Source organism: Fistularia commersonii, chromosome 4 (assembly GCF_037954325.1).
Source record: "Fistularia commersonii isolate RoL2024-O1a breed Wild chromosome 4, RoL_Fcom_v1.0, whole genome shotgun sequence".
In the NCBI taxonomy this organism is placed as follows: domain Eukaryota; kingdom Metazoa; phylum Chordata; class Actinopteri; order Syngnathiformes; family Fistulariidae; genus Fistularia; species Fistularia commersonii.
In genome coordinates, this window is record NC_141287.1 from 20,592,154 (window position 1) to 20,612,803 (window position 20,650).

General features: G+C 43.7%; 1 protein-coding gene across 2 annotated transcripts in view; it reads right to left on the reverse strand.

Annotated features, from left to right (window-relative positions):
• Nucleotides 1-5,737: 5,737 nt before the first annotated feature.
• Nucleotides 5,738-20,650, reverse strand: part of LOC147235094 (hyccin 2) — a 41,841-nt gene continuing 26,928 nt past the window's right edge. The window contains exons 7-13 of one of the 2 annotated variants that reach the window (XM_086145942.1): nt 20,018-20,133; nt 16,888-16,983; nt 16,055-16,171; nt 13,224-13,311; nt 12,370-12,526; nt 11,230-11,409; nt 5,738-7,789 (exon numbers count right to left, since the gene is read on the reverse strand). In XM_086145942.1, coding sequence (XP_086002068.1) covers nt 7,167-7,789; nt 11,230-11,409; nt 12,370-12,526; nt 13,224-13,311; nt 16,055-16,171; nt 16,888-16,983; nt 20,018-20,133 — 1,377 coding nt within the window. In that variant the 3' untranslated portion in view covers nt 5,738-7,166. The remainder of the gene's footprint in view (nt 7,790-11,229; nt 11,410-12,369; nt 12,527-13,223; nt 13,312-16,054; nt 16,172-16,887; nt 16,984-20,017; nt 20,134-20,650) is intronic. The other variant, XM_086145943.1, reaches the window with a different exon arrangement.

The window sequence follows — 20,650 nt, forward strand, 5'->3', positions numbered from 1 at the left end:
GAGCCTGTCGAAGCGTTGCTGAACAAAACACTGAACTCCCAACTGCTCCCCTGGTGTTGTTCCTTAGCTGTTCCTTAAAGTGGTTCGTAAAGAAGAAGTGGAGGACTGAAGAGAACAGACAGGAGTACAGGGAGATACAGTGTAAGGGAAAGATAGAGGTAGCAAAGGCAAAACAGGGCGTATGATGACTTGTATGCTCGGTTAGACAGTAAGGAGGGAGAGAATGATCTATACAGGTTGGCAAAACGAAGAGATAAAGATGGTAAGGATGTACAACAGGTGCTCTATCAAGGATAGAGAGGGAAACGTAGGGTAGAAGAGGTGACTATTGTAGACCACAAAGTAGCAGAGATTAGTACAAGCGAAGTGAGGAAGGCATTGAAGAGGATGAAGAGTGGAAAGGCAGTTGGTCCTGATGATGGACCTGGGGAGGTGTGGAAGTGTCTAGGAGAGGCAGCAGTAGAGTTTCTGACTCGATTATTCAACAACATCTTAGAGAGTGGGAAGATGCCAGAGGAATGGAGAAGAACTGTGATGGTGCCCATCTTAGAGAATAAGGGGGATGTGCAGAATTGCGGTGCTTATAAAGGGATAAAGTTGATGAGTCATACAATGAAGTTATGCAAAAGAGTAGCGGAAACGAGACTGAGCAGAAGTCAGCATTTGTGAGCAGCTTCATGCCTAGAAAGAGTACTACTGATGCTGTATTTGCTTTGAGAATGCTAATAGAGAAATTCAGAAAAGGCCAGAAGAAGCTGCATTGTGTTTTTGTAGGCCTAGAAAAAGGGTGCCAAGAGAGGAGCTCTGGAATTTTATGAGGAAGTCTGGAGTAGCAGAGGAGTATGTTTGACTGGTGCAGGACATGTATGCTAGCTGTGAGACAGGGATCAGCTTTGAGCTCCTTCTTGTTCGCAGTGCTGATGGACAGGCTGACAGTTGAGGTTAGACAGGAATCTCCATGGACCATGATATTTGCAGATGATATTGTGATCTACAGTGAGAGCAGAGAACAGGTTGAGAAACATTTAGAGAGGTGGAGGTATGCTCTGGAAAGGAGATTAATGAAAGTTAGTCGCAGCAAGACAGAATGTGTGTGTGTGAATGAGAGGAACTCGGGTGGAACAGTGAGGCTACAGGGAGCGAAGATCAAGAAGCTGGAGGATTTCAGGTACTTAGGGTCAACGGAATCCAGGGCAACGGAGAGTGTGGAAAAGAGGTGAAGAGACGGGTTCAAGCAGGTTGGAATGGGTGGAGAAAAGTGTCAGGGGTACGAAGAGATAGAAGACTATCAGCCAGAATAAAAGCAAAGGTGTACAAGACAGTGGTGAGACCAGCGATGATGTTTGGACTAGAAACTGTTCCAATGACCAAAAGACAGCAGGCAGAACTAGAGATTGCAGAGATGAAGATGTTGAGGTTCTCTTTGGGAGTGACCAGGATGGAGAGGATCAGGAAGGAGTCTCTCAGAGGAACAGCACGTTAGATTTTTTGGAGAGAAGGTCAGAGAAGCCAGACTGAGAAGGTTGGGTCATGGACAGAGAAGGGAGAGAGAATATATTGGTTAACGGATGCTGGAATTGGAGGTCTAGATGAAGACCAAAGAGAAGATTGACGGACGTAGTGAGAAAGGATATGAAGGTCGTTGGTGTGAGAGAGGAGGATCCAGAGAATAGAGTTAGATGGAGAAGGTGGATTCTCTGTGGCGACCCCTGAAGGGAAAAGCCCAAAGGAGAAGAAGAGGAAGTCAGCAGATAAAATACTGCAGTGTGTGCAAGCAAACTTTTTGTAGGGGTCAGAGGTCAGGACCAATCAGGAGTTCAAGAAGAGGTCACCCATTCCGCAGACATTAAGCAGATAGTGGGTTTAGCAGGTACTAGATTATGGAGTTTCCCTGCAGAAGTGACTCACAGCCACTAGATGTCAGCCCAATGACAGTCTGTCTGAAGCTGGAGCTCCAGCTGCAAAGCCCTGTGGGACATTTAGAGGTTTACACCATCTAAAATCTCACGGCCATGAATAAAGGGGTTGAAATGCACATCGGGATGCTGTAATTTTTGGGACACACACACACAAAGTACACAAACAACCTTGTCCCTTACATCACAATATTTATTCAACAATATACAGATTAATTTCTCTCTACATCTCAGACTGTTTTTTATATTCATCTTGCTTTTACTTTTATACATTTCATATTTACAAATTTAAAATAAGTCTTTCTCTCCATTTATACAACATCAACAGTACAGTGTTGTCACATTTCCCTCAGCCTCGTCCGAAGCTCCACCGCAAGATTCCTCATTGATAATCTTTATTTATTCTTTTTTTTTTTTTTTTCTTTTCCTTTTCACAAATCGATCTCTTTGAGCCACCGAGCAGCAAACTGACAGAAGGGCTCCACATGCACCAAATGTCCAGGTGTGGCTTTCTCTCTGGGAGGGCGGCCGGCTGACAAATGCACAACAGGGATGGTCCTCGTGCTTCACCTGCATGAAAGATCCTTTTGTTCCTTAGCAGCACAGAAAGGTGTAGAAACAGCGTCTTTGAATGGGGACACTGCCGAGGAATAAAGAACCGCCTAAAACGCATCGGTCTCATCGCACCTGACGAGGATCAATGAAAGCCTGTATACCAAAGGAAAAAATTAAAATTATATAAAAACAAAAAATAATAAAAACAAAACAAAGAGAAGGGATAAATGTTGCATAGAATCAACTCTGACCTCAAGAACAGAAATTTTGGTGCTGCCATTTTCTTTTCTTATTTTATTTTTTTTTCTTAAATGTGGCTTTTTGATAAAACTCCTGAGACCTTTCGGACCCCCACGAACTTTTGGCATTGAAAAGAAAAATAAATAGCTGTACCCTTAAAAAGCTTTATCGAAAAGCAGTGTGTTGGATGTGACATCACATAGAACACTTCTTTAAAGAGACTAAAACCCTGCACATCTATATATAATCATTTCAATAGCATCATGAGGAAAGAGGTGGATGGATAAAGTGCATTATACTGTATGAAAACAAAGTCCACAGTTATTACATGCAGGGCAGGAGATGAAATTTGTCCACCATCCATAGTTGTCAGTCAAGTTTACGGAGATATTTACACCTCGAACGGAGGTCTTTCTTTAAAGCAGCTACTACGACTGTTCACCGGTTTTCCAGTAGAAGGACAGGATCTCTCGAAGGCGGTTCGATAAACTCAATTTGACAAACCTCGCGGGTAGAAAAATACAAATAAAGCGGGAGAGCAAAGCTTTTCTATTTGAGAAGACGCTCAGGTGCTCCTCACCCTGCTTAACCTGGTGAAGCTCTGCCGCTGCGTTCGCCGGCGTCGGAAAAGTTTACGCTCTTCAGCTTCGGCTGAAGTTTGTTACTCCTCGGTTCACTATCCTAATATTTAGGAAAATATGTCACATTAGTTGCATTGTTTTGAACGCATTGGTTTGGGAGCCTCACCGAATCTCCTGTATGTCGGGTTTGGAGTTTCGGTCTACTGTATACTTTTTTAATAACACAATAATATTCGTAAAACCCCGATGTATGTTACAAAAGGTATTTTACAATTCAACACTGGTCAGAATTCGCCAACACACAAAATAGCAATTAGAAAATAGAATATGAAGGCTTTAAATTGTTTTATACAAAATGTCAGATTTGAATAGTTTATCGGATCTCTTCGAAAAAGAAAATAAATCTTTAGGGATCGTCCGGCATATTGAAGGAAATGGGAAATGCCACCGATCGCTGTCAGACAGGCTCGTTTTGCAGGCAAACCAAAGAAAAACAGTCTGTTCTGTTTGCAGGATGCGCACAGACTGGTTTGTCACGATGCGAGATCAATAAATAATACCATTGGCTTTTTCACGTTTGACGGATTCTACAGACAAGAACTCTTGCTCGAGAGGCACTAAACTTAAAAAAAAAAAAAAAATCTGGAAGCTATGCGCTGTAGCTTATATTGAGGTATTCAGGTTCAAATTTAAACAACTGAAGAAGTCCTAGTGGCTGCTTTAATCACAAATGAGTGAGGTGAGAATTTCCGGGCTCAAAATGGATGGCGGGTAAACTCTCCTGACCCCGATCACATGCAAATAACACGAGACACCGAGGGATCCGTTACTCTAAGTCCACATACAGTACCAACATGGCTGCTGGTAATATTGGTCAAGGGCACTCATATCAATGACATGAACACGTCACCAGTTTAAAACAGCAAAGAGGTGCCACTCGACGGACAGCAAGATACAGCAAATGGGAACGAGGCTCGCCGAGAGCCACACGGCACGTGTACGACGGCAGACGGACCGGCTGAGGGCGTGAACCGCGGAGGGTCGGACTCCTCTCCGGCCCTCCGCGGTTCAGTCCGGCGCCGGAGTTCTCGAGCTCACGGACGCCGAGGAGTCCAGCACGGCGGGAGCGCGACTGCGCGTCATTTCTTCGCAGACGCTTATATACAATAATCACTCATCCTTGTCTGAAACGCACGAGCAAGACGTGGAAACGCGATACAACAGCCGACTACACGGACGCATAATATAGTGCTTTTACGCGCGAAGAGCACAACTTAATCGGGATCGTGAAAGTGCAGTGTGTAGCGCACGACCGTGACTGAAAAGAAAGTCGTGGCGGGGAAACGAGTGAAGCCGCCTCCGAGGCCACGTCGAGCCGAACATCCCTTTTTTTAGTCCTTTTACGATAAAAAAACAAAATCTGAAAATCTTTTGAAACTTAAGACACCCAGTAAATAAGAATTTCCTTCAGGAGAGGATGCGTATTGGCACATCTGGCAAAGACGAGGACGCGACTTGGGGTTTGGCTCGCTGGCTGTTTCACACACCTTCTGCGGGACGGCACTAAAACATGCAGACAAGCACGCCGTGGTCAGACGGCCGGGCCCGGGCGGGGAGCGCTACTGAAGGCAAGCGGACGCCGTGCACACCCAGGCATTAAAAAACAGCAGAAGAGTTCCAACTCCATGCATATGAGGAATGAACTGAATTGCACTTCAAAAAAATCATTGCAATTTAAAAAAAAAAAAAAAAAAAAAAAAAAAAAAAAGAGACGACACACACACACGCGCACAGACGAAAAGAAATGTTCTTCGGAATTAAAAATCAGATCAATTCCAATCGGGTTGTTGGATAGAAAGATGACAAACGCGTTCCTGTTTGGTTTTTTTCTGTCGGACTGAAAAAGCGGGGTCAGGATACCGAGCGGAGATTTAAACGTCACCGTTTTTCACACAGGAGGCAGTGGAAACTCTCCGGGTCGGGGTCAGAGGGCAAAGGTCACGGAGAGGGAGATGAACACATAATGAGGTAGAGCGAAATGTTTCATCCAATCAGAGCACAAAGCATGAGACAATCATAATGGCCGTTACCAGTGTGTAGTGACCGGCACCGGCTTCCAGAGGGGCGCTTCAGGGCAACCGGCCAGTGCCCCCATCCAGCAAACCCACTACACACACACACACACACACACACACACACACACACACACACACACACATACATACACACACAAGCGCACTGCTTTCTGATGGAAGGACCCGGCGAATGATTGAAACGGTTCAACAACAACCCGACTGCCAGACATATTCAGTGGCAAACCTGCAGTTTGAAAGACGTTACACAATTTTTTTTAACACAGCTTTAAGATTTTCACGTCAAGTCACCAGATTGTTTCACGTTGCGGCTGCACCGGTCGGGATTTCTTCAGATTTGTCCGGTTGCGGAGTTTCACGTCGGTTCGCGAAACTTAAATTTGGCTTCGCGGACCAAATAAGGAAAATACAACAGAATAAAAGATGATTTAAAGTTGGGAGTTAAATCGATCTGATCAAGTCGTTGTCAAAAAATGGAGAGAATTAAAAAAAAAAAGGGAATAAAATGCTACTGTCTTTGGATTGTAATGAAAGGAAAAACACCAAAATCACTTCAGTGATTTCCTTTTTTTTTTTTTTTTTGCACAAAGCCTTTTATGCCGGATTAAAACAGCAATTAATAAGGAAGATAACTAGCAAGAGCGATTGCACATGAGCCCGGGAATGACGGGATAGAAATGTAGAGAAAGCCAAACGACGCCCAGTCCGTCCCACATGAGCGTCCAAAGTGTTATTGCTGATTCACTTTTGACTGATGCAGTCAGGAACTCAAAAGATTCTGAAATGTCATTTCCAGCCACCAGCGAGCGTGGCGTCGTTACAAGTATCTCCCGACGTCTCCTCCTTTTGAGGCGAGTTTGGTTGGTGGTGAGGGAGCGGAGAAATCTTGGACACTAGACCGCGGTTACAGCAGCCACGAATTACCGTTTTCGCTCTCAGTTACGGACGCAGGTCAAGAGAAAAGTTCAAATCTTGTTGAAAGGATGGACACGCCTATGAAAAAAATCCATGTGTGTGCCTGCACGCACACACACACACATGCATACACACACTCACGCACAGTCATAGTGATGAAACCCAGCCTTCACTCCACCACGTGGAGTAACACTGACACTGAAACCAAAACTAATGGCTCATTTATGTTCAACATTCACATACGGTGATGGACACGTTTGTCTGCACTCTGATTTATTTGGTCTGCATTTGTGCTTGTTTTCTGGAAGCTCGCAGGTGAAATTCGAGATGACACGGAGACAAACAACCGCGATTCTAGCAGGCGATGTGAGGAAGACTACATCTTCGTCATCATGGTTTTTCTATCAGTAACACGGGGATCCATTGGCCTCAAAGACTGTCTGTCTGTTATGCATCACCGTTGCCAAAGTTATTGTCGTCAGAAACTTTCGAGTCTGATCTGCCCTCAATTCCAAGAATTGCTTTCGTTCGTGTCGACCTAAAGGACCCAAGAGAAGTGATGGTTCCTGCCTTTGGAATAAAACTATGTATGTATTCTCCAACCACATGTGAGCATAAATGAGCCATAAAATCTCAAAACTGCCCAGAATGTGTCTGTGACACACACACGCGCACACACACACACATACACATACACACACACACACACAGATAGGTAGAGATAAGTTGTCAAGAGGGGCAGTCTAAGAAAGAAAACATTTTCATGAGGATGTGTGTTTTCAACAGGGCATATATGTGTGTACCAGCTGTGTATGTGTGTGTGTGTGTGTGTGTGTGTGTGTGTTTACCCTGCCCTGTACAGCATGTTACACTTGTGATATGATCTGCATGTTGAAGCTGGGGGAACGGGACTGTTTAGTGAGAGGAGCCCCAGGGGACAGAAGGTCCTGGGCCTGGTCTGGCCGGACCAGGTGCTCCTCCTGTAGGCTGATGGTGGAGTGGCGGTGGGAGCTGCCCGCCAGAAGAACCCCTTCTTTTTCTGAACCGCACGCCACCGGCTCTTCATCCACCCTGCCTCCGTTCAGGTTCAAATTCATGCAGTCGAAGGACTTGCTGGAGGAGGCGCTGCCAGTCCGGACCAGCGGGGGTCCGGCGGGGAAGCTCAGGTGCTTCTTTATGGGGCTCAGCTGGATGGCGTCCAAGTCAATACTGGCTGGAGGGGACTGCCGTCTCTGGTGGCGCTTCTTTACAGCCGCCTGCTGTTTTGCAAACAGATCCGCCTCTCTCTCCTGCTCCCTCTCCCGAGACAGCCGTGCTGTTATGGCCTTCTTGATGCTGCTGCCGCTGCTGGTCAGGCTGCCGCCGCGGGGCCCCACGCCGCTCGCTTTAGTGCCGCTGGGCTGGCTGCTGTTGGACGCCCCGGAGGAGAAACCCTCGTCCGGGTCGTTCACGTTGAAGGAGTCTTCGCCGCCGCTCATGCCGTCGGCCTCTGAAATATTGAGCGCACACAGACAAAAGCGCACACGTAAAAAGAAAAAAGAGTGACGGACAAACAGATCAGCTGGAGAGGCTGAAAAGAAATCCGAGCATCACCGGTGCTTATAAATCTAGCATAAATCAGGGAAGGACATCTGACAAACTATGAAACGTAAATGAACAGTAAAGCACAGCCGGTGTTGATAACCATGATTTGGACTGAGGCCGTGGGTCGGTGTGAACGGAGTGTTAAGCGCGGCTGCTTGACACTGTCCGGTCACACTGAAAGCTGTTTAGGACACTGATAGCCATTCAAAAACGGAAAAAACAAACATTCACGCCGGAGGCGACTGATCATCCTGACTTGGTTGATATCGCTACCGAACTGATCTTCTCGCTCACACCACTTTCCATTCTTAGGTGGGAAGAATAAAAACTGAAAGAGCTGAGTAGCAAATCATAGGTGTGTGTGTGATAATTTACTTGGTAAGCAAACCTCCTTAACACTGGTCTCTTTATGGCTCCTGATATCTATAAAATCGCCATTCACCTCTGTAAAATGAGCCCACGCTTCCAACCACATTGAGCTTTCAGCCAGTAGGAAATGCAAAGTTACGCCACACGGAACTGACTGACACCTCGTGATTTAAGACTTACCGTATTTAAACATACGGTCATGACATTTGTCAACCTTTAATGCTTAAATTCTAATCATTCTTAGAGACCAAGTGAAAAAACCCTGTTAAGTTTCTTTCAAAAAAGCATAATCCCAAAATAATGAGAAGACTAAATTAATTACCTTGCATTCATTATTCACTCTTGCACCAGAGTACAATTCAATACACAGCAAAAATGACCTTGAGCTCTGGAATCATGATGCAACTCAGATCGACTGCATTTTGACTTGATGTTCGGGCAGCAAAATGTGAGTTCAATAACCTGCCTTGCAGAGAGCGAACGGTACAGAAACATTATATCTGGAGTGGCGTTCACGTGAATGAATTATACGACATTCTGTAATCCAGTCCGGTAAAAGCCTTTTCTTTTTTGAAAACTGCAAAAGAAAAACGATAAAGTTGAGTTAGCATAAATGAATGTTATTGACATATGCAGGGTGGAGCCTGTTAGAAAGAGAAAGGGGGGGACCAGCCGTCCGTCTCCGTCATGCATCACTGAGACAAGCAAGACTGGACAACAAGGACCCACAGGCAGCACGGGAAAGAAAATATCAGGGAACCGAGCAGATACGGGGTCCGGACTGACATGCAAACAACACAAGGTAGAAGACGCATGCTCTCCTGTCTCCTTGTTCCGTTCTCCTGCACCGACGTTCTGCTCGCTGCACCAGACCGTCCTGACAAACTTGTGGAGATCAGTGAGGCCCGTCTGATCGCTCCAGCCGATCGATAGCCCTCGTGTTTTGAGCTGAGCGCCTGAATGCTAACCTGAACCCAAGTGACCCACGGAAAGTTCAGAAGAGGAAGCTTTCATTGTACGGTCCAACTGTGGATTCGCAGGTTTTAGCCTTTGGACCGTCTCTCTTTGGTGATATTACATTACATTACATTTGGCAGACGCTTTTATCCAAAGCGACTTACAATAGAGGACATAAGCACAGCAAATAACACTTGCTGATATGTTTTAATGTTTGCCGCTTTGGATCGGGGGGAATATCTAGGAATTTATTCACTAGCGCCGTGGAAATACATGAAATGAACTGAAACGTTCACTTACGGCGTTCGCTGACACCTACACGCAGCAAACTGTAATCCCACACACGGCTTGCCAAGATCTATGAAACCATTCACATAACGTACTGAAAATCTGCACATTTATACAAAAAATGAAAAGAACAAAAAAAAAAAAAACAGGTTTCAGATTCAAAATGAAAGATGAAATATTTTTATAAAAAATTGTTATCAGTTGAATCCATATCCAAATGTTGTTACTTATGTTTATAAAAGGCTGAGGCAGATTTGGTATATATCTCATTTTTTATTTAGAATAGCATGTTTGAGTTTTGCACTCGTGCCTGAACAGCCTTTCTTTTCAGTGAAGGTGTTAGTATGAAATATTTCCTTCAGTCATCTCAACATCTGAGAGTGATGAAAAACACAAATGAGACCGTGCGCATTTTTTGGGAGTTTTAAGAGCAGTTCTATTTGCAAATGCAAAACTGAGAGGCATCGGATTTTATTCAAATCTAAAAATGTATTCATGTTGAAATTTGAGCAAATCTGAGAATTGCTGCATTTAAATGAATGCTTAGTCCTAAAAAAGTTCTGCTAAAGAGATGAAGCGATAACTGCCAATGACACAAACCTAAAGTCCAATATCTAGTTAGTCAGGACCAAATATATATAATAATATATGCCGAGGCTGTTTAGGGTCTTGCAGTTTTACAGAAACCGATCAAGCTTCTTTAAAATGTCCAGTCTCCATTTAACGTGTTGTCAAACTTGAATTTGCTCAACTTTTAGGAAAGATCATGCAAAGGGAACAGGCGGTTCTTCAGACAGATTATCTTCAGTCGTGTCAAAGAATCTGAATCCTCTTTCAAGACTCTAAATAAGTGACCACATATGAAAATAAGGACGTTCAACAAGACCAGATGGGCTGAGTGAAAGGTCTCATATCCCTCTGTCCAAACTATTGCTTTATTTCGCACGGACGACCCTCGGTCTGGCCTTTTCATTTGTTACGGCGCGGTTCAGATTTCCAAGGTTTAGAACAATCTGCAGCCGCTTGACGTGCATGCATGAAGGAGGGCTCGTTCCCACTCACTGAGCTGAAGGGGGAAAAAGATGGGGCGGTGAAATCAAACTCACAATAAAAAGACAATAAAGTAGTTGGGGTGAAAAAAAAAAAAAGGGAAGAGCCTCTTTCTCTTGCACTGGGAACCCAAAAACGGCACAGTGAGCAGCGCCGGGTGCTCCACCGGCTTAGCATAACTGGTATTTTCCTGTTTGAACTAGAGAGAAAAAATAGATTACGATCAATCAGCCACGGAGGACGCCCGAGCTCCGGGCCGGGCACTGCACAAGCTCAGTGAGTGACAAGGACAGCAGCCGAAAGCATGCTTAAAAAGGGCAGGATGAAGGAGAATAGAAGATGACATGAAGACAGGCCCATGCAGGATGGCCGCTAGCCTCTCTTCCTTCAAGCCCAGAATAAGCAACTCTTCCACTCTTGAGAGAGCGAGAGGACACACCGCGGTGGTCTGCTGGTGGAGGGGCTGTTGGCCGGGGGTCTTATCGACTGGATGAGTTAGTATACTCTGGGGAAGAGTGGAAGCAGCCAGAATGGGAAGAGCAGAGTGAAATCCCTCAGGCTGAGGAAGGGGTTGGAGGTGGAGGAGGAGGAGGAGGAGGAGGAGGGTTGGGAGGAGACAGATTGAAGGTGCACCTCCTCCTGGGACCCTCTCTGCTCGGAGCATCCGCCCCGGTCCCCTACCCTCGAGTGTGATGGGGGGAATGATGCTGCTGCTGCTGCTGCTGTGGTGGCTGGGAGGCCGCCCTCCTCGCTCCTCTGTGGCCGCGGGGTCCCAGGGTGTGTGTTGGCTGAGTTGTTGGGCGAGGCTAGGAGGATTGACGGTGAGGCTCAACTCTGCTTCGCTTGAGTAGTCAAAACAATCTGGGAGTCAACAACACAGATGAGGAAACGGGGTTCTTTAGTGCGCAGAAGCCTCATCCGTCCCGGACCTCATCGGGGGAACTGCAGGCCCGACACCGGTCTGTAAATTGATTTGTAAATTACAAAGTAAAGGAAACGGGAGCGCGATAAAACAAAAAAAAAAACAACTCGAAACAAAGTGCCCCATTCGTGGCCCATCTACTGGGCAAAATGGAGGCAGAGTTTGTCACGCGTTTGTTGCAAACCCTTTGGAAGAGCAGTGAGAAGAACAAGCAGTAAAACAGAGACCGAATGACCACGACGACAAACAGGAACTGACATGAAGCACAATTTAGACGACACTAATTGTGCAACTGGATTACGAAAAAAAAAAGAAGACAGGAGTTCCTTCTCATTGTTCAGGACAAACACCAAGAACAAAGTTCTCTCACCTAGTAGTTCCCGCTTGTGGCCTTTCACAAATCGAAAGAAAGTTTGTAAGTTTACATCTGTGACTTTCTGACCTGGCCCACCTTTGGGTGGTTAAAACAATGAAAGACACGGTAATGAATTTCCCTTGACGCTACATCTTTCCCTGACTCATTCTCTGCCGCAGGGGCTGCCCGAGCAGACACTGGCAGATGATTTTCAGAGGTAAATAAAAGTTAAATATAACCGCTAGCTGAACTTTTTTTTTTTTTAGCCCTTATGACTCATTGGATTCATTTCATATTCATGAGAGCCTCGCTGTGTCAACTGGACAGAAACAGCCAGAACATCTGCACAAATATATAAAAACATCTCTTAAAAAACACCAAAAACTGTAATCACCTAAAAAAAAAAAAAAAAAAAAGAAACTACAGCATGGAGCTAAAATTCAACAATGGTGTTTTTATAGCGTTCTTTGCGGATCATGAATGGTTTAGTGGGACCTGAAGTTTAAGCGCTCATGCTTTGCTGCTTCAAGGACCAAGATCTTACCCTCTCTCTTCCAGCGATGCCGCCGGATGGAGGCAGTGGTGATGGCTGAGATGGAGATGCGGCTAATGGTTGGCGTCACCTCCACCTGGAGAACCTTGCGCCCCTTTGGTTCATCTGGAGCGCTGTCTGGCAGTGAGTTTTTCATGGCGTTTCCCAGCTGACGTTGAAACGTAAACGCACACACACACACGACGGCACATTGATATGCAAGAGGTATATATAGATAAGTGAATACAGTGATCCCTCGCTATAATGCGGTTTACTTTTCACGGTTTCGCTACTTCACGGATTTGCATGGTGCATTGTGTTCTGCATTCTGATTGGCTAAAAAAGTCACTCCGCTTCTTCTCTACCTGTGCGTCAATAACGTTGCAGTTTAATATGTACACGTACGTAAAACAGCTTGCCAAATTTACATGACATACGTGCAAATTCTCTCGCAATTTCGAGTTTCTCTAAAACCCATAATGTTGACAAAACGCTCTGGAGCGACAAAAGCACCTTGCAGGGCCCAAAAGGCAGCGGAAGATGCTATCTATCGCAGATAAAGTTAAACTTCTGGACATGCTAAGGGAGGTAAAAGCTATGCGGCTGTAGGTCGGCATTACGGAATGAATGAATCTTCCGTTCGTTCCATAAAGAAGGAAGAAAAAAACATAAGGACGACAGCAGCAATGTATAATAGAGTATTTAATTGTATAATAATTGTTAAAAAAAAATAAAATAAAGGTTTCTACTTCACGAATTTTGCCTATCACGGGTTCTTTTTGGAACGTAAACCCCCGCGAAAAACAAGGGTATACTGTATATTGATTGAACAAGTCAACAAACAAAAAGCATGCTGCTGATCTCACCAGAAGAGGCTGGGAGTAGAGCTCCAGCTGGGCTCGATAAAGAATGTCCTCCAGAGCTTCCCGGCCCATCTCCCACTCTCCATTGTATCTGCACATCACAACACAGAGCACACACAGGTGTTGAATGAACATGTCTGAAGTATTTTTACTTATTTATTAATGTCTCCGGCTGCAATAAAGGAGGGAGGGAGATTTTGCGCGCACACCAACAATGCGCGTTTGTAGAAAAATAAATCCCGTAACCGTATCCTATTCCTTTTTGTTACAAAATATATGAAGATCACAAATATACAATAGAAAAAGAAAGCAGGTTTTCTGCTACTTCCCTAAAACTTCCATTCTTACCAGTGTGCAATCAGCTTTAAGATAGGACTTCAGACATCAACCTTTTATTCATTCATTATCTATATTGCTGATCCTGCACTCAGGAGTCCAACTCATTTGGTGAAAAGCAAGGCACACCCTGGTGCGCCAGGCCGGTCGATCACAGGATCACGTAACGTGACGTACAACCATTCACCCCCTCATTCATTACATTACATCGCAGTCATTTGGCAGACGCTTTTATCCAAAGCGACTTACAAAAAGTGCAATTCATTCACACGTCTGGGCAATTAAGGCTCTCCAATAAACCTATAGCATGTTTTTGGACTGTGGGAGGAAACCAGAAAACCCCAGAGGAACCCTGCAGAGGCACAGAGAAAACATGGGAGACGCCACACAAAAACCCCCCTGTCATAAATCTTGCCTGGAGGCCGGCCTCCGAGAGCCAGATAAATAGGAAGCAGTCATTCTACACAGTAAAATGCCAACATTCAATGGGAGGAGTGAGAGAAAAAAAAAGCATGTCTAACTAAAACGTAATTCTAAAAATATGGAAGAGGTAGGGAAAAAAAATGAAATTTACACTACATGGGCATGATTTACATTTCTAAAATCTGAATCTTTATGTCACAAGAAGTTATTTTAGACAACAGTGACAGTGAGGCTGTGCATGGAAACAGTCTTCTCCATCACCTAGAAACAAAACAATATGGAAATGAAATAAAAAGCAAATGATTGTTTTCAAATGCCAAGCAAATGGCGAGGTGGAAGATAAAGCTTAAGTTGATGATGGTTCTGTCTGCACCGGATATTGATAAAATATGCAGAATGGTTCGAAATACATTGAAACTGGCACCAACTGCTGAAATAATGCATATATACATACACATATACACAAACACACATATATTATTGTTCATTTTAATTGTTTCTTTTAACTGAGAAGAAAAGCAAAAGCCTGACAAAGCAGAAGTTTACATAAACAGGTGTTTTAGGAAGAGAAGGACTGATTGTTATAACATTAATCACCTGGCTTCACATTGAGGGTTTTTACTTTGCTTTGCTGAAAATGATGAAGCCATATCCCCAAATCGGTCAAAAGGGATAAAAGGAGGAGCGCCAATGAATGAAATTCTTATTCAAAAAAATTTAAATGAATGAATTCTCGGTGAGGATCATGTGTGTGGCGCTCCCTGAGGCGGCAGATAAAATAAGAACGGGATAGATGAGCGTGTAAAGTAGACTACCTCATATTGGGTGGCTGTACTAAATAAATCACTGCAGGATTCTTTTCGAAAGCGACAAAAAAATAAAAGGGGCGAATGCGTTTCTATATTGGTAATTTTATCTTTGTGCATCTCTCCCCGCTCTCGGCTCATGTGGCAATATGGCACCAAAGCATTAGGGGACATATTAACCTAAATCCCAGCGCGTCCTCGCTGAGTGCCAAGGTCCTTCTGCACGCGTGTAGCCGTGGACTCATGTTTATCTGTCCTTCATATGGCGCCCTGGACCAAGGGTGAATGTGAGCGCTGTAGCTGGCCGTGAGGTGACTTGTGGCAGGGATGGCTAAAAAAAGGACCCCCCCCCCATCCCCCCAACTCCCTCCGCTGAGGCAAAACAGCTCCAATCTGTGCTGACTGCTGCTCTCATGGGGGCAATGAGGCTTAAAGCTTTCTCTCCCACTCTCCTTGATGCTACTTTCTGTACAGAAGTGACTCAAGTCACCACGAGAGAGACGTTTGAGGACAGAGTGTTGTCGAGGAGTTATGATCAGCTTTGCAACAACTGTTCTCTTATGGGATGACATCACCTGCTCCTGCCAACTGCTGCTGATATCATGCAGCGAGGAGCATCTGTCCTCAGCACAGTGCTGGCATTCTGTGTAAAGGTTTAACAATCTATGGCTTTACGAGTCAAAAAGATGCAGACATTTCTGTGTATACTTTGTGTTTATGGTTACACATGGGGGAAAATAAATAAGTAAATAAAAAAAAATCAGACTAAAATATTTTCATTGGCAGGGTGGGATTTCTTGAAAATTTATTAGAAACAACCTAAGAAATTAAATTAAAAGAATGATCTTATTCATTTATTTATAAATTTTAATAATTAAATGCTGCACCTAGAGGTGAGTCCATGGTACACAAGTCCTCATTAAAAAAAAAAAAAGAGAGAAATAGTAAAAAGCAGTGCATAAACAGATTGCTCTCTGAGTAAAATATTCCAAAATGTGGAATGTACCAAACCACAAGTCCTGTGGATTGAATTTTAAGCTCAATCCCTATTACACCAATATCTAACGGCGGCTTTTAGCAAATTAAAGAACATTGCCTCGCTAATGATATCCTGCAGAGGCAGAACAACCAAGCTGAGTAACAGTATGTTTGCTAACCTCCAGGGTAAGAATGCCATCTGTGAATAGAAGAGCCGAAAATGACGAGAACGGGGCTTCGAATCAAATCTAGTATTCGTGCAAGACGGGAAAGACATAGAACAATACGTACATGGCGTGATAAACTGCGGTGAGCATCTGCACCATGAACTCTGGGTCTAGCAGCACACGATTGCACGGCTCCCTCCAAAGCTTCTGCTGCTGCCGGGGGAAGCCGCATACACACAACCTGAGGAGGGAACACACAAGCGCGTTTTAAAAATCATCCTACAAGGCAGGTGGTCTCAGAAGAAAAAAAAAGAAGACGGACGGGGGCGGGGTCTGCGGCACAGATTAGCATCCCCTCTGCTAAAAGAGCGACCAAAGGGAACGTGAGACGCTTCCTGAGTAAACACATCAAACAACACATCAAACGGGGGGGGGGGTTTAACTGGTTTATGCCGGTAGCGCTCAGACGAGGTTCGACACAAGGGTCTACACCGTGGGGCTGAAGTCAAGCAGAGAGAAGTGTTCTGGTACGCCGTAATCTTCAGAGTCACAGTGTGCTGCCTGTCTAGACCGAGCTTGCCTCTGGCGTAGTCTGTCTGCTCGCTCACAGTGGGGAAGTCTTCATATCCTGAAAAGTCTGCGTGCTGCGATGGAACAATTGGCGGGTGGTGGCTCCTGTACTGAACTCTAGTTTGTGCATCCCACATTGATTCTTGCTCATAACCCCGGGGCATCGCTGCATTGTACAAGATTGACTCAGAAACGTATTAGGTAATGACGGTATTCCTTTGGCTGATCACAGAAAGTGTTCAGCCAAACTCCTCCTTGCAAAGGGGGCATTTACTTTTGCGCTGTGGCAGTATTTGGCTCCAGAGCAGAGTCAGGGGAGCAAGGTCATTAAATAGTCCAAAAAGGAACAGATTGGCACACAGACTCCTTCTATTTGGCTTTCCTCACCGTGAGCTCATTCTGCAGACGGACTGATAGGAAGAGACGGGCATGTAGACCACGGCAGAGTTGTAGCAGAGCATGAGAAAGCACAGCACCTCGAACCTGCAAGCACAGGAGTCGCCATCATTAGAAACATGCAAAGTAATAAACACAGTCTCACGTGTTCAAAATATTCCTCTTACCTAACAGCTCATTCAGTCATCGTAAATCATATGACCTCATTCGTCGTAACTCTGGAACTTTTGTTTCACAGCTTTATCATAGATATTGTGATATTGCTTATCTTGCAAAAAAAACTGTTAAGACATTTGAATCAAACAATGTGCTGCACAGCTTTGTTAACATGGATGTACTGACGCACACCATGCAATAATCCCCGTTCACACACACACACACACACACACACACACACACACACACACACACACACATCATGAGGGTGGAGTCCAGCATCGTGTGGAGTGCGGATGAGATTAAACTGATGGAATATTTCACGTTAGTGTCCGACAAGTGGCTGCTGCATTATGAGTGATGGATAGATGAGGGAATGCAATTCACTGCTTTTATTAGGTACTATGGCCAGTGGATCTGGCTACCCCACTGCTGGATCCATTATCCTTTGAATTAAAACCGTGTTCAACTAATTATCCAGTGATTATTGCAAAGCTGGTTTAGGCTGGCTTTAATTGTTTGCAGTGTCTTTGTTCACTTCCTCTCCGTGTTGCCTGCATGACTACAGGCTTTGAATTAATCAGCGGCCTCCAGTCCCCCTTTGTCCTCTGGTAGACCCAACTCTCAAATGCCATAATAGCATATAATTTAAAAAAAAAAAAAAAAAGTTATTGTCTGTGCTGGAATTTGTTTCTAACTTAATGCGAATGAGTCAGTCGTTTATAAAGTGGAAATTATACACTGTATAATAAATAAGTTTTATTGCTGGTAAAAGTACATGCATTAATAAATAAATATTATAATATCTGATAACAAATACACATTAATAAATATCTCCTATGAGAATATAATTCAAATTTTAAAGCCAGGTAAGTCTCTTACCTGAGATGATAAAGTAATTTTGAGAGAATAAGAGTAGTAAAGAGAGTAATTTCTATGAGAATATTGAGATTCTTTTTTAGTTCATCCTATTCACTCATTCCACGCGTTTATTTATTTTGATAAATAGAGCAGAGCTTCGGAGCAAATGCAGATGTGTCGTTTCTTGTAAGATATTGACACATGCGGTGAACTACCAAAAATATGTTCTCATGTAAAACCAATACAAAATGTTAAAATTGAAGTGACTGTCATTCCCTTTGCGGTTTGACGGCGATACAAGAAACCAAATAAAAAAAAATCACAGTATTACTTTCAGGTAATTCTGCAAAGTCCAAATTTTCCTCTGTTTTAGTGTAAAGGAGAACAGGATATTGATAAAGAATCTTTAATGAACTGCTTCGTTCAAAAATACATGACGAATAACATGAGATTCATGAGGAAACCTAAGTGCAATTTCAATGTCTTCTCAGTTCTCCGTGCACTTTGTTGTATTTTTTGTCACGGCGAGTCTCATCTTGGCACCGAAACGTGCTGCATCCACAACGAGCATACGGATTTCTTATTAACCTCAACCAACAAAGGAGAAGTGGTCCATTTTTCTTGGAAAACCCGACACTCCATGTCCACTTTTCTCTCCAACAATAAGTAAAAATGCTATTTACAGACCCTGAAGCTACACTGTTGCCATCTGCTGTAAGTTCTGAATCACATAGTGTTACGCCATGTTGCTAACACTGACTAAAACTGTGCGCACCTAGCAGACAACATAGGAACTGCATTTTTATTTTTAAAAAGTTTTTCATGATTTTTATGTATTTTTTTCAAATGTTAAGATTTATTCCACGGGCTGGATTAGACCTCCTGGCGGACCGGTACTGGCCCGCGGGCCGTACATTTCACGCCTCTGCGATAAGCGTTTGCGTGTTTTGCAGTGCATCAGTGTCGACACAGGACAACCACCAAGAGGCCTTAAACTCTTAAATTGGAAGGGCCATTATTGACTGTGTGAAAGGGGGGCAAATGGCTGGCTGTATATCATGAGATCGAGTCCGTCTCTCTCTCTGGGGCTCCGGGCTTTCTTCTCATAAACACTATCTCAGTCACACAAATGGATTTCCAGATAAGCTATAAGGCCTGGCCCTGCTCAAATCCACTGAGTATATTTATGACACTGTTCCTCCCAGTCGAGGAGCCGAGCCGCTCTGAAAAATAGTGAATGGCCGCTTATCAGTGCCATCCTCATGTTATCAGCTCGGTCTGTTTTTGCATTTGTGTCATTCAAAATAAATACATGCGCAAAGTGCAACTCTGCTCATTTCAGTGCTTTAGTAAAGATTATATAGCTGCTTTTGCGGACGCTTTATTACTTCGCTGGGATTATCATTCATCCAGTGAAAATAGCCAAAAAAAGGTCTCAGGCTCCAAAGTCTGTGCCGAGGAGGATGAACGCGGGGTCGACGCTGTGGTGCGATCGACTTCCAAAGGTCTTTTCATCTGTCAGGGCGAAACGACACGCAAAGGAAAGGGAACCGTTTTGTTTTAAAGGAATTGAGAGAAGATTATGAAGCTAGATTTATTCAGATGGGGTGGAACTTTATTGATCCTCTGGAAGACTCCAGGGAAATTGTGGATTTCTTTGATTATTTTAAAAGCAGCATGCTCTTAAGCACTACCCCTTCAATATATATATTTTTTGTCCGAAAGTCTGCTAATTCATGTTTATTCATTATTTCAAAATCATGGGAAAAAAAAACGGATGTCTACTTTCATAAACAGCAAATTGTTATTCAATCATTATCGGTGACCTAGAAATAAGTAAAAATACCCTGAAAATCAAGTCGAAATTCACAATTTTGAGAGACATTCAAGTACGAGAAATTACACGAAAAGCAAATGAAAAGCCTTCTAAATGTAACAGGATTCTTCGACGAGCATTTACTTAAACGCGGTCCTTGATGATTCTTTCTTGTGTGAGGAAGACAAAGTTAATGTTGGTTCACTGAATGCTGCGACATTTTATTCTCCCTTTGGCCCGGCCCTGCAGCAGACTCAGCACAGGCTGCTGAAGATGAAGATACGATACCTGTTCTGAGCGGTGAAGGTCTCCCTCTGAGGATGAACGCCGCTGTACACCACTCGGATCAGGTCGTGTTGACAGAGGGCGCCTTCTGTCAACGCCATGGACCCCAGACTGGAAGGCTACACACACACAGACACACACACACACACACACTGTTAAGACTGATAATACAAATATTTGGACATATAGCTACTTCGTATTACCTTGCTGCAATGAGCCAAATAATACACATATTTCGTCCAAATTGCATGAATAAATAAATGAATAAAATTGAATTATCTAAATCGAAGCAGGTTTGAAGATTCTTATAGATTTCCGTTCCTTTTGTTCAAATTCTTTTTTTTCTAAACTCGATTGCAGTAAAAATACGAAATTAAATCTTTCAATTTTCAAACCAGTGTTCGTTCATTGTTCTGGCCCATATTGGCCATCTACAGCTCAAGTATTTTTTCAGATTTTTTCATTCCAAATTTTGAGGTATATTTTCTATTTTTTCTAGATTTCAAGCACATCAAGTATTAATAGTATATACAATAATTGTGTCTCTTTCAGTGCAGACCCCTTAATTGTTTTTGTATCACAGCAATAAAACTGCTGTGATAAAGCGGTTAGTTTTTCAGCTTCACAATACATATA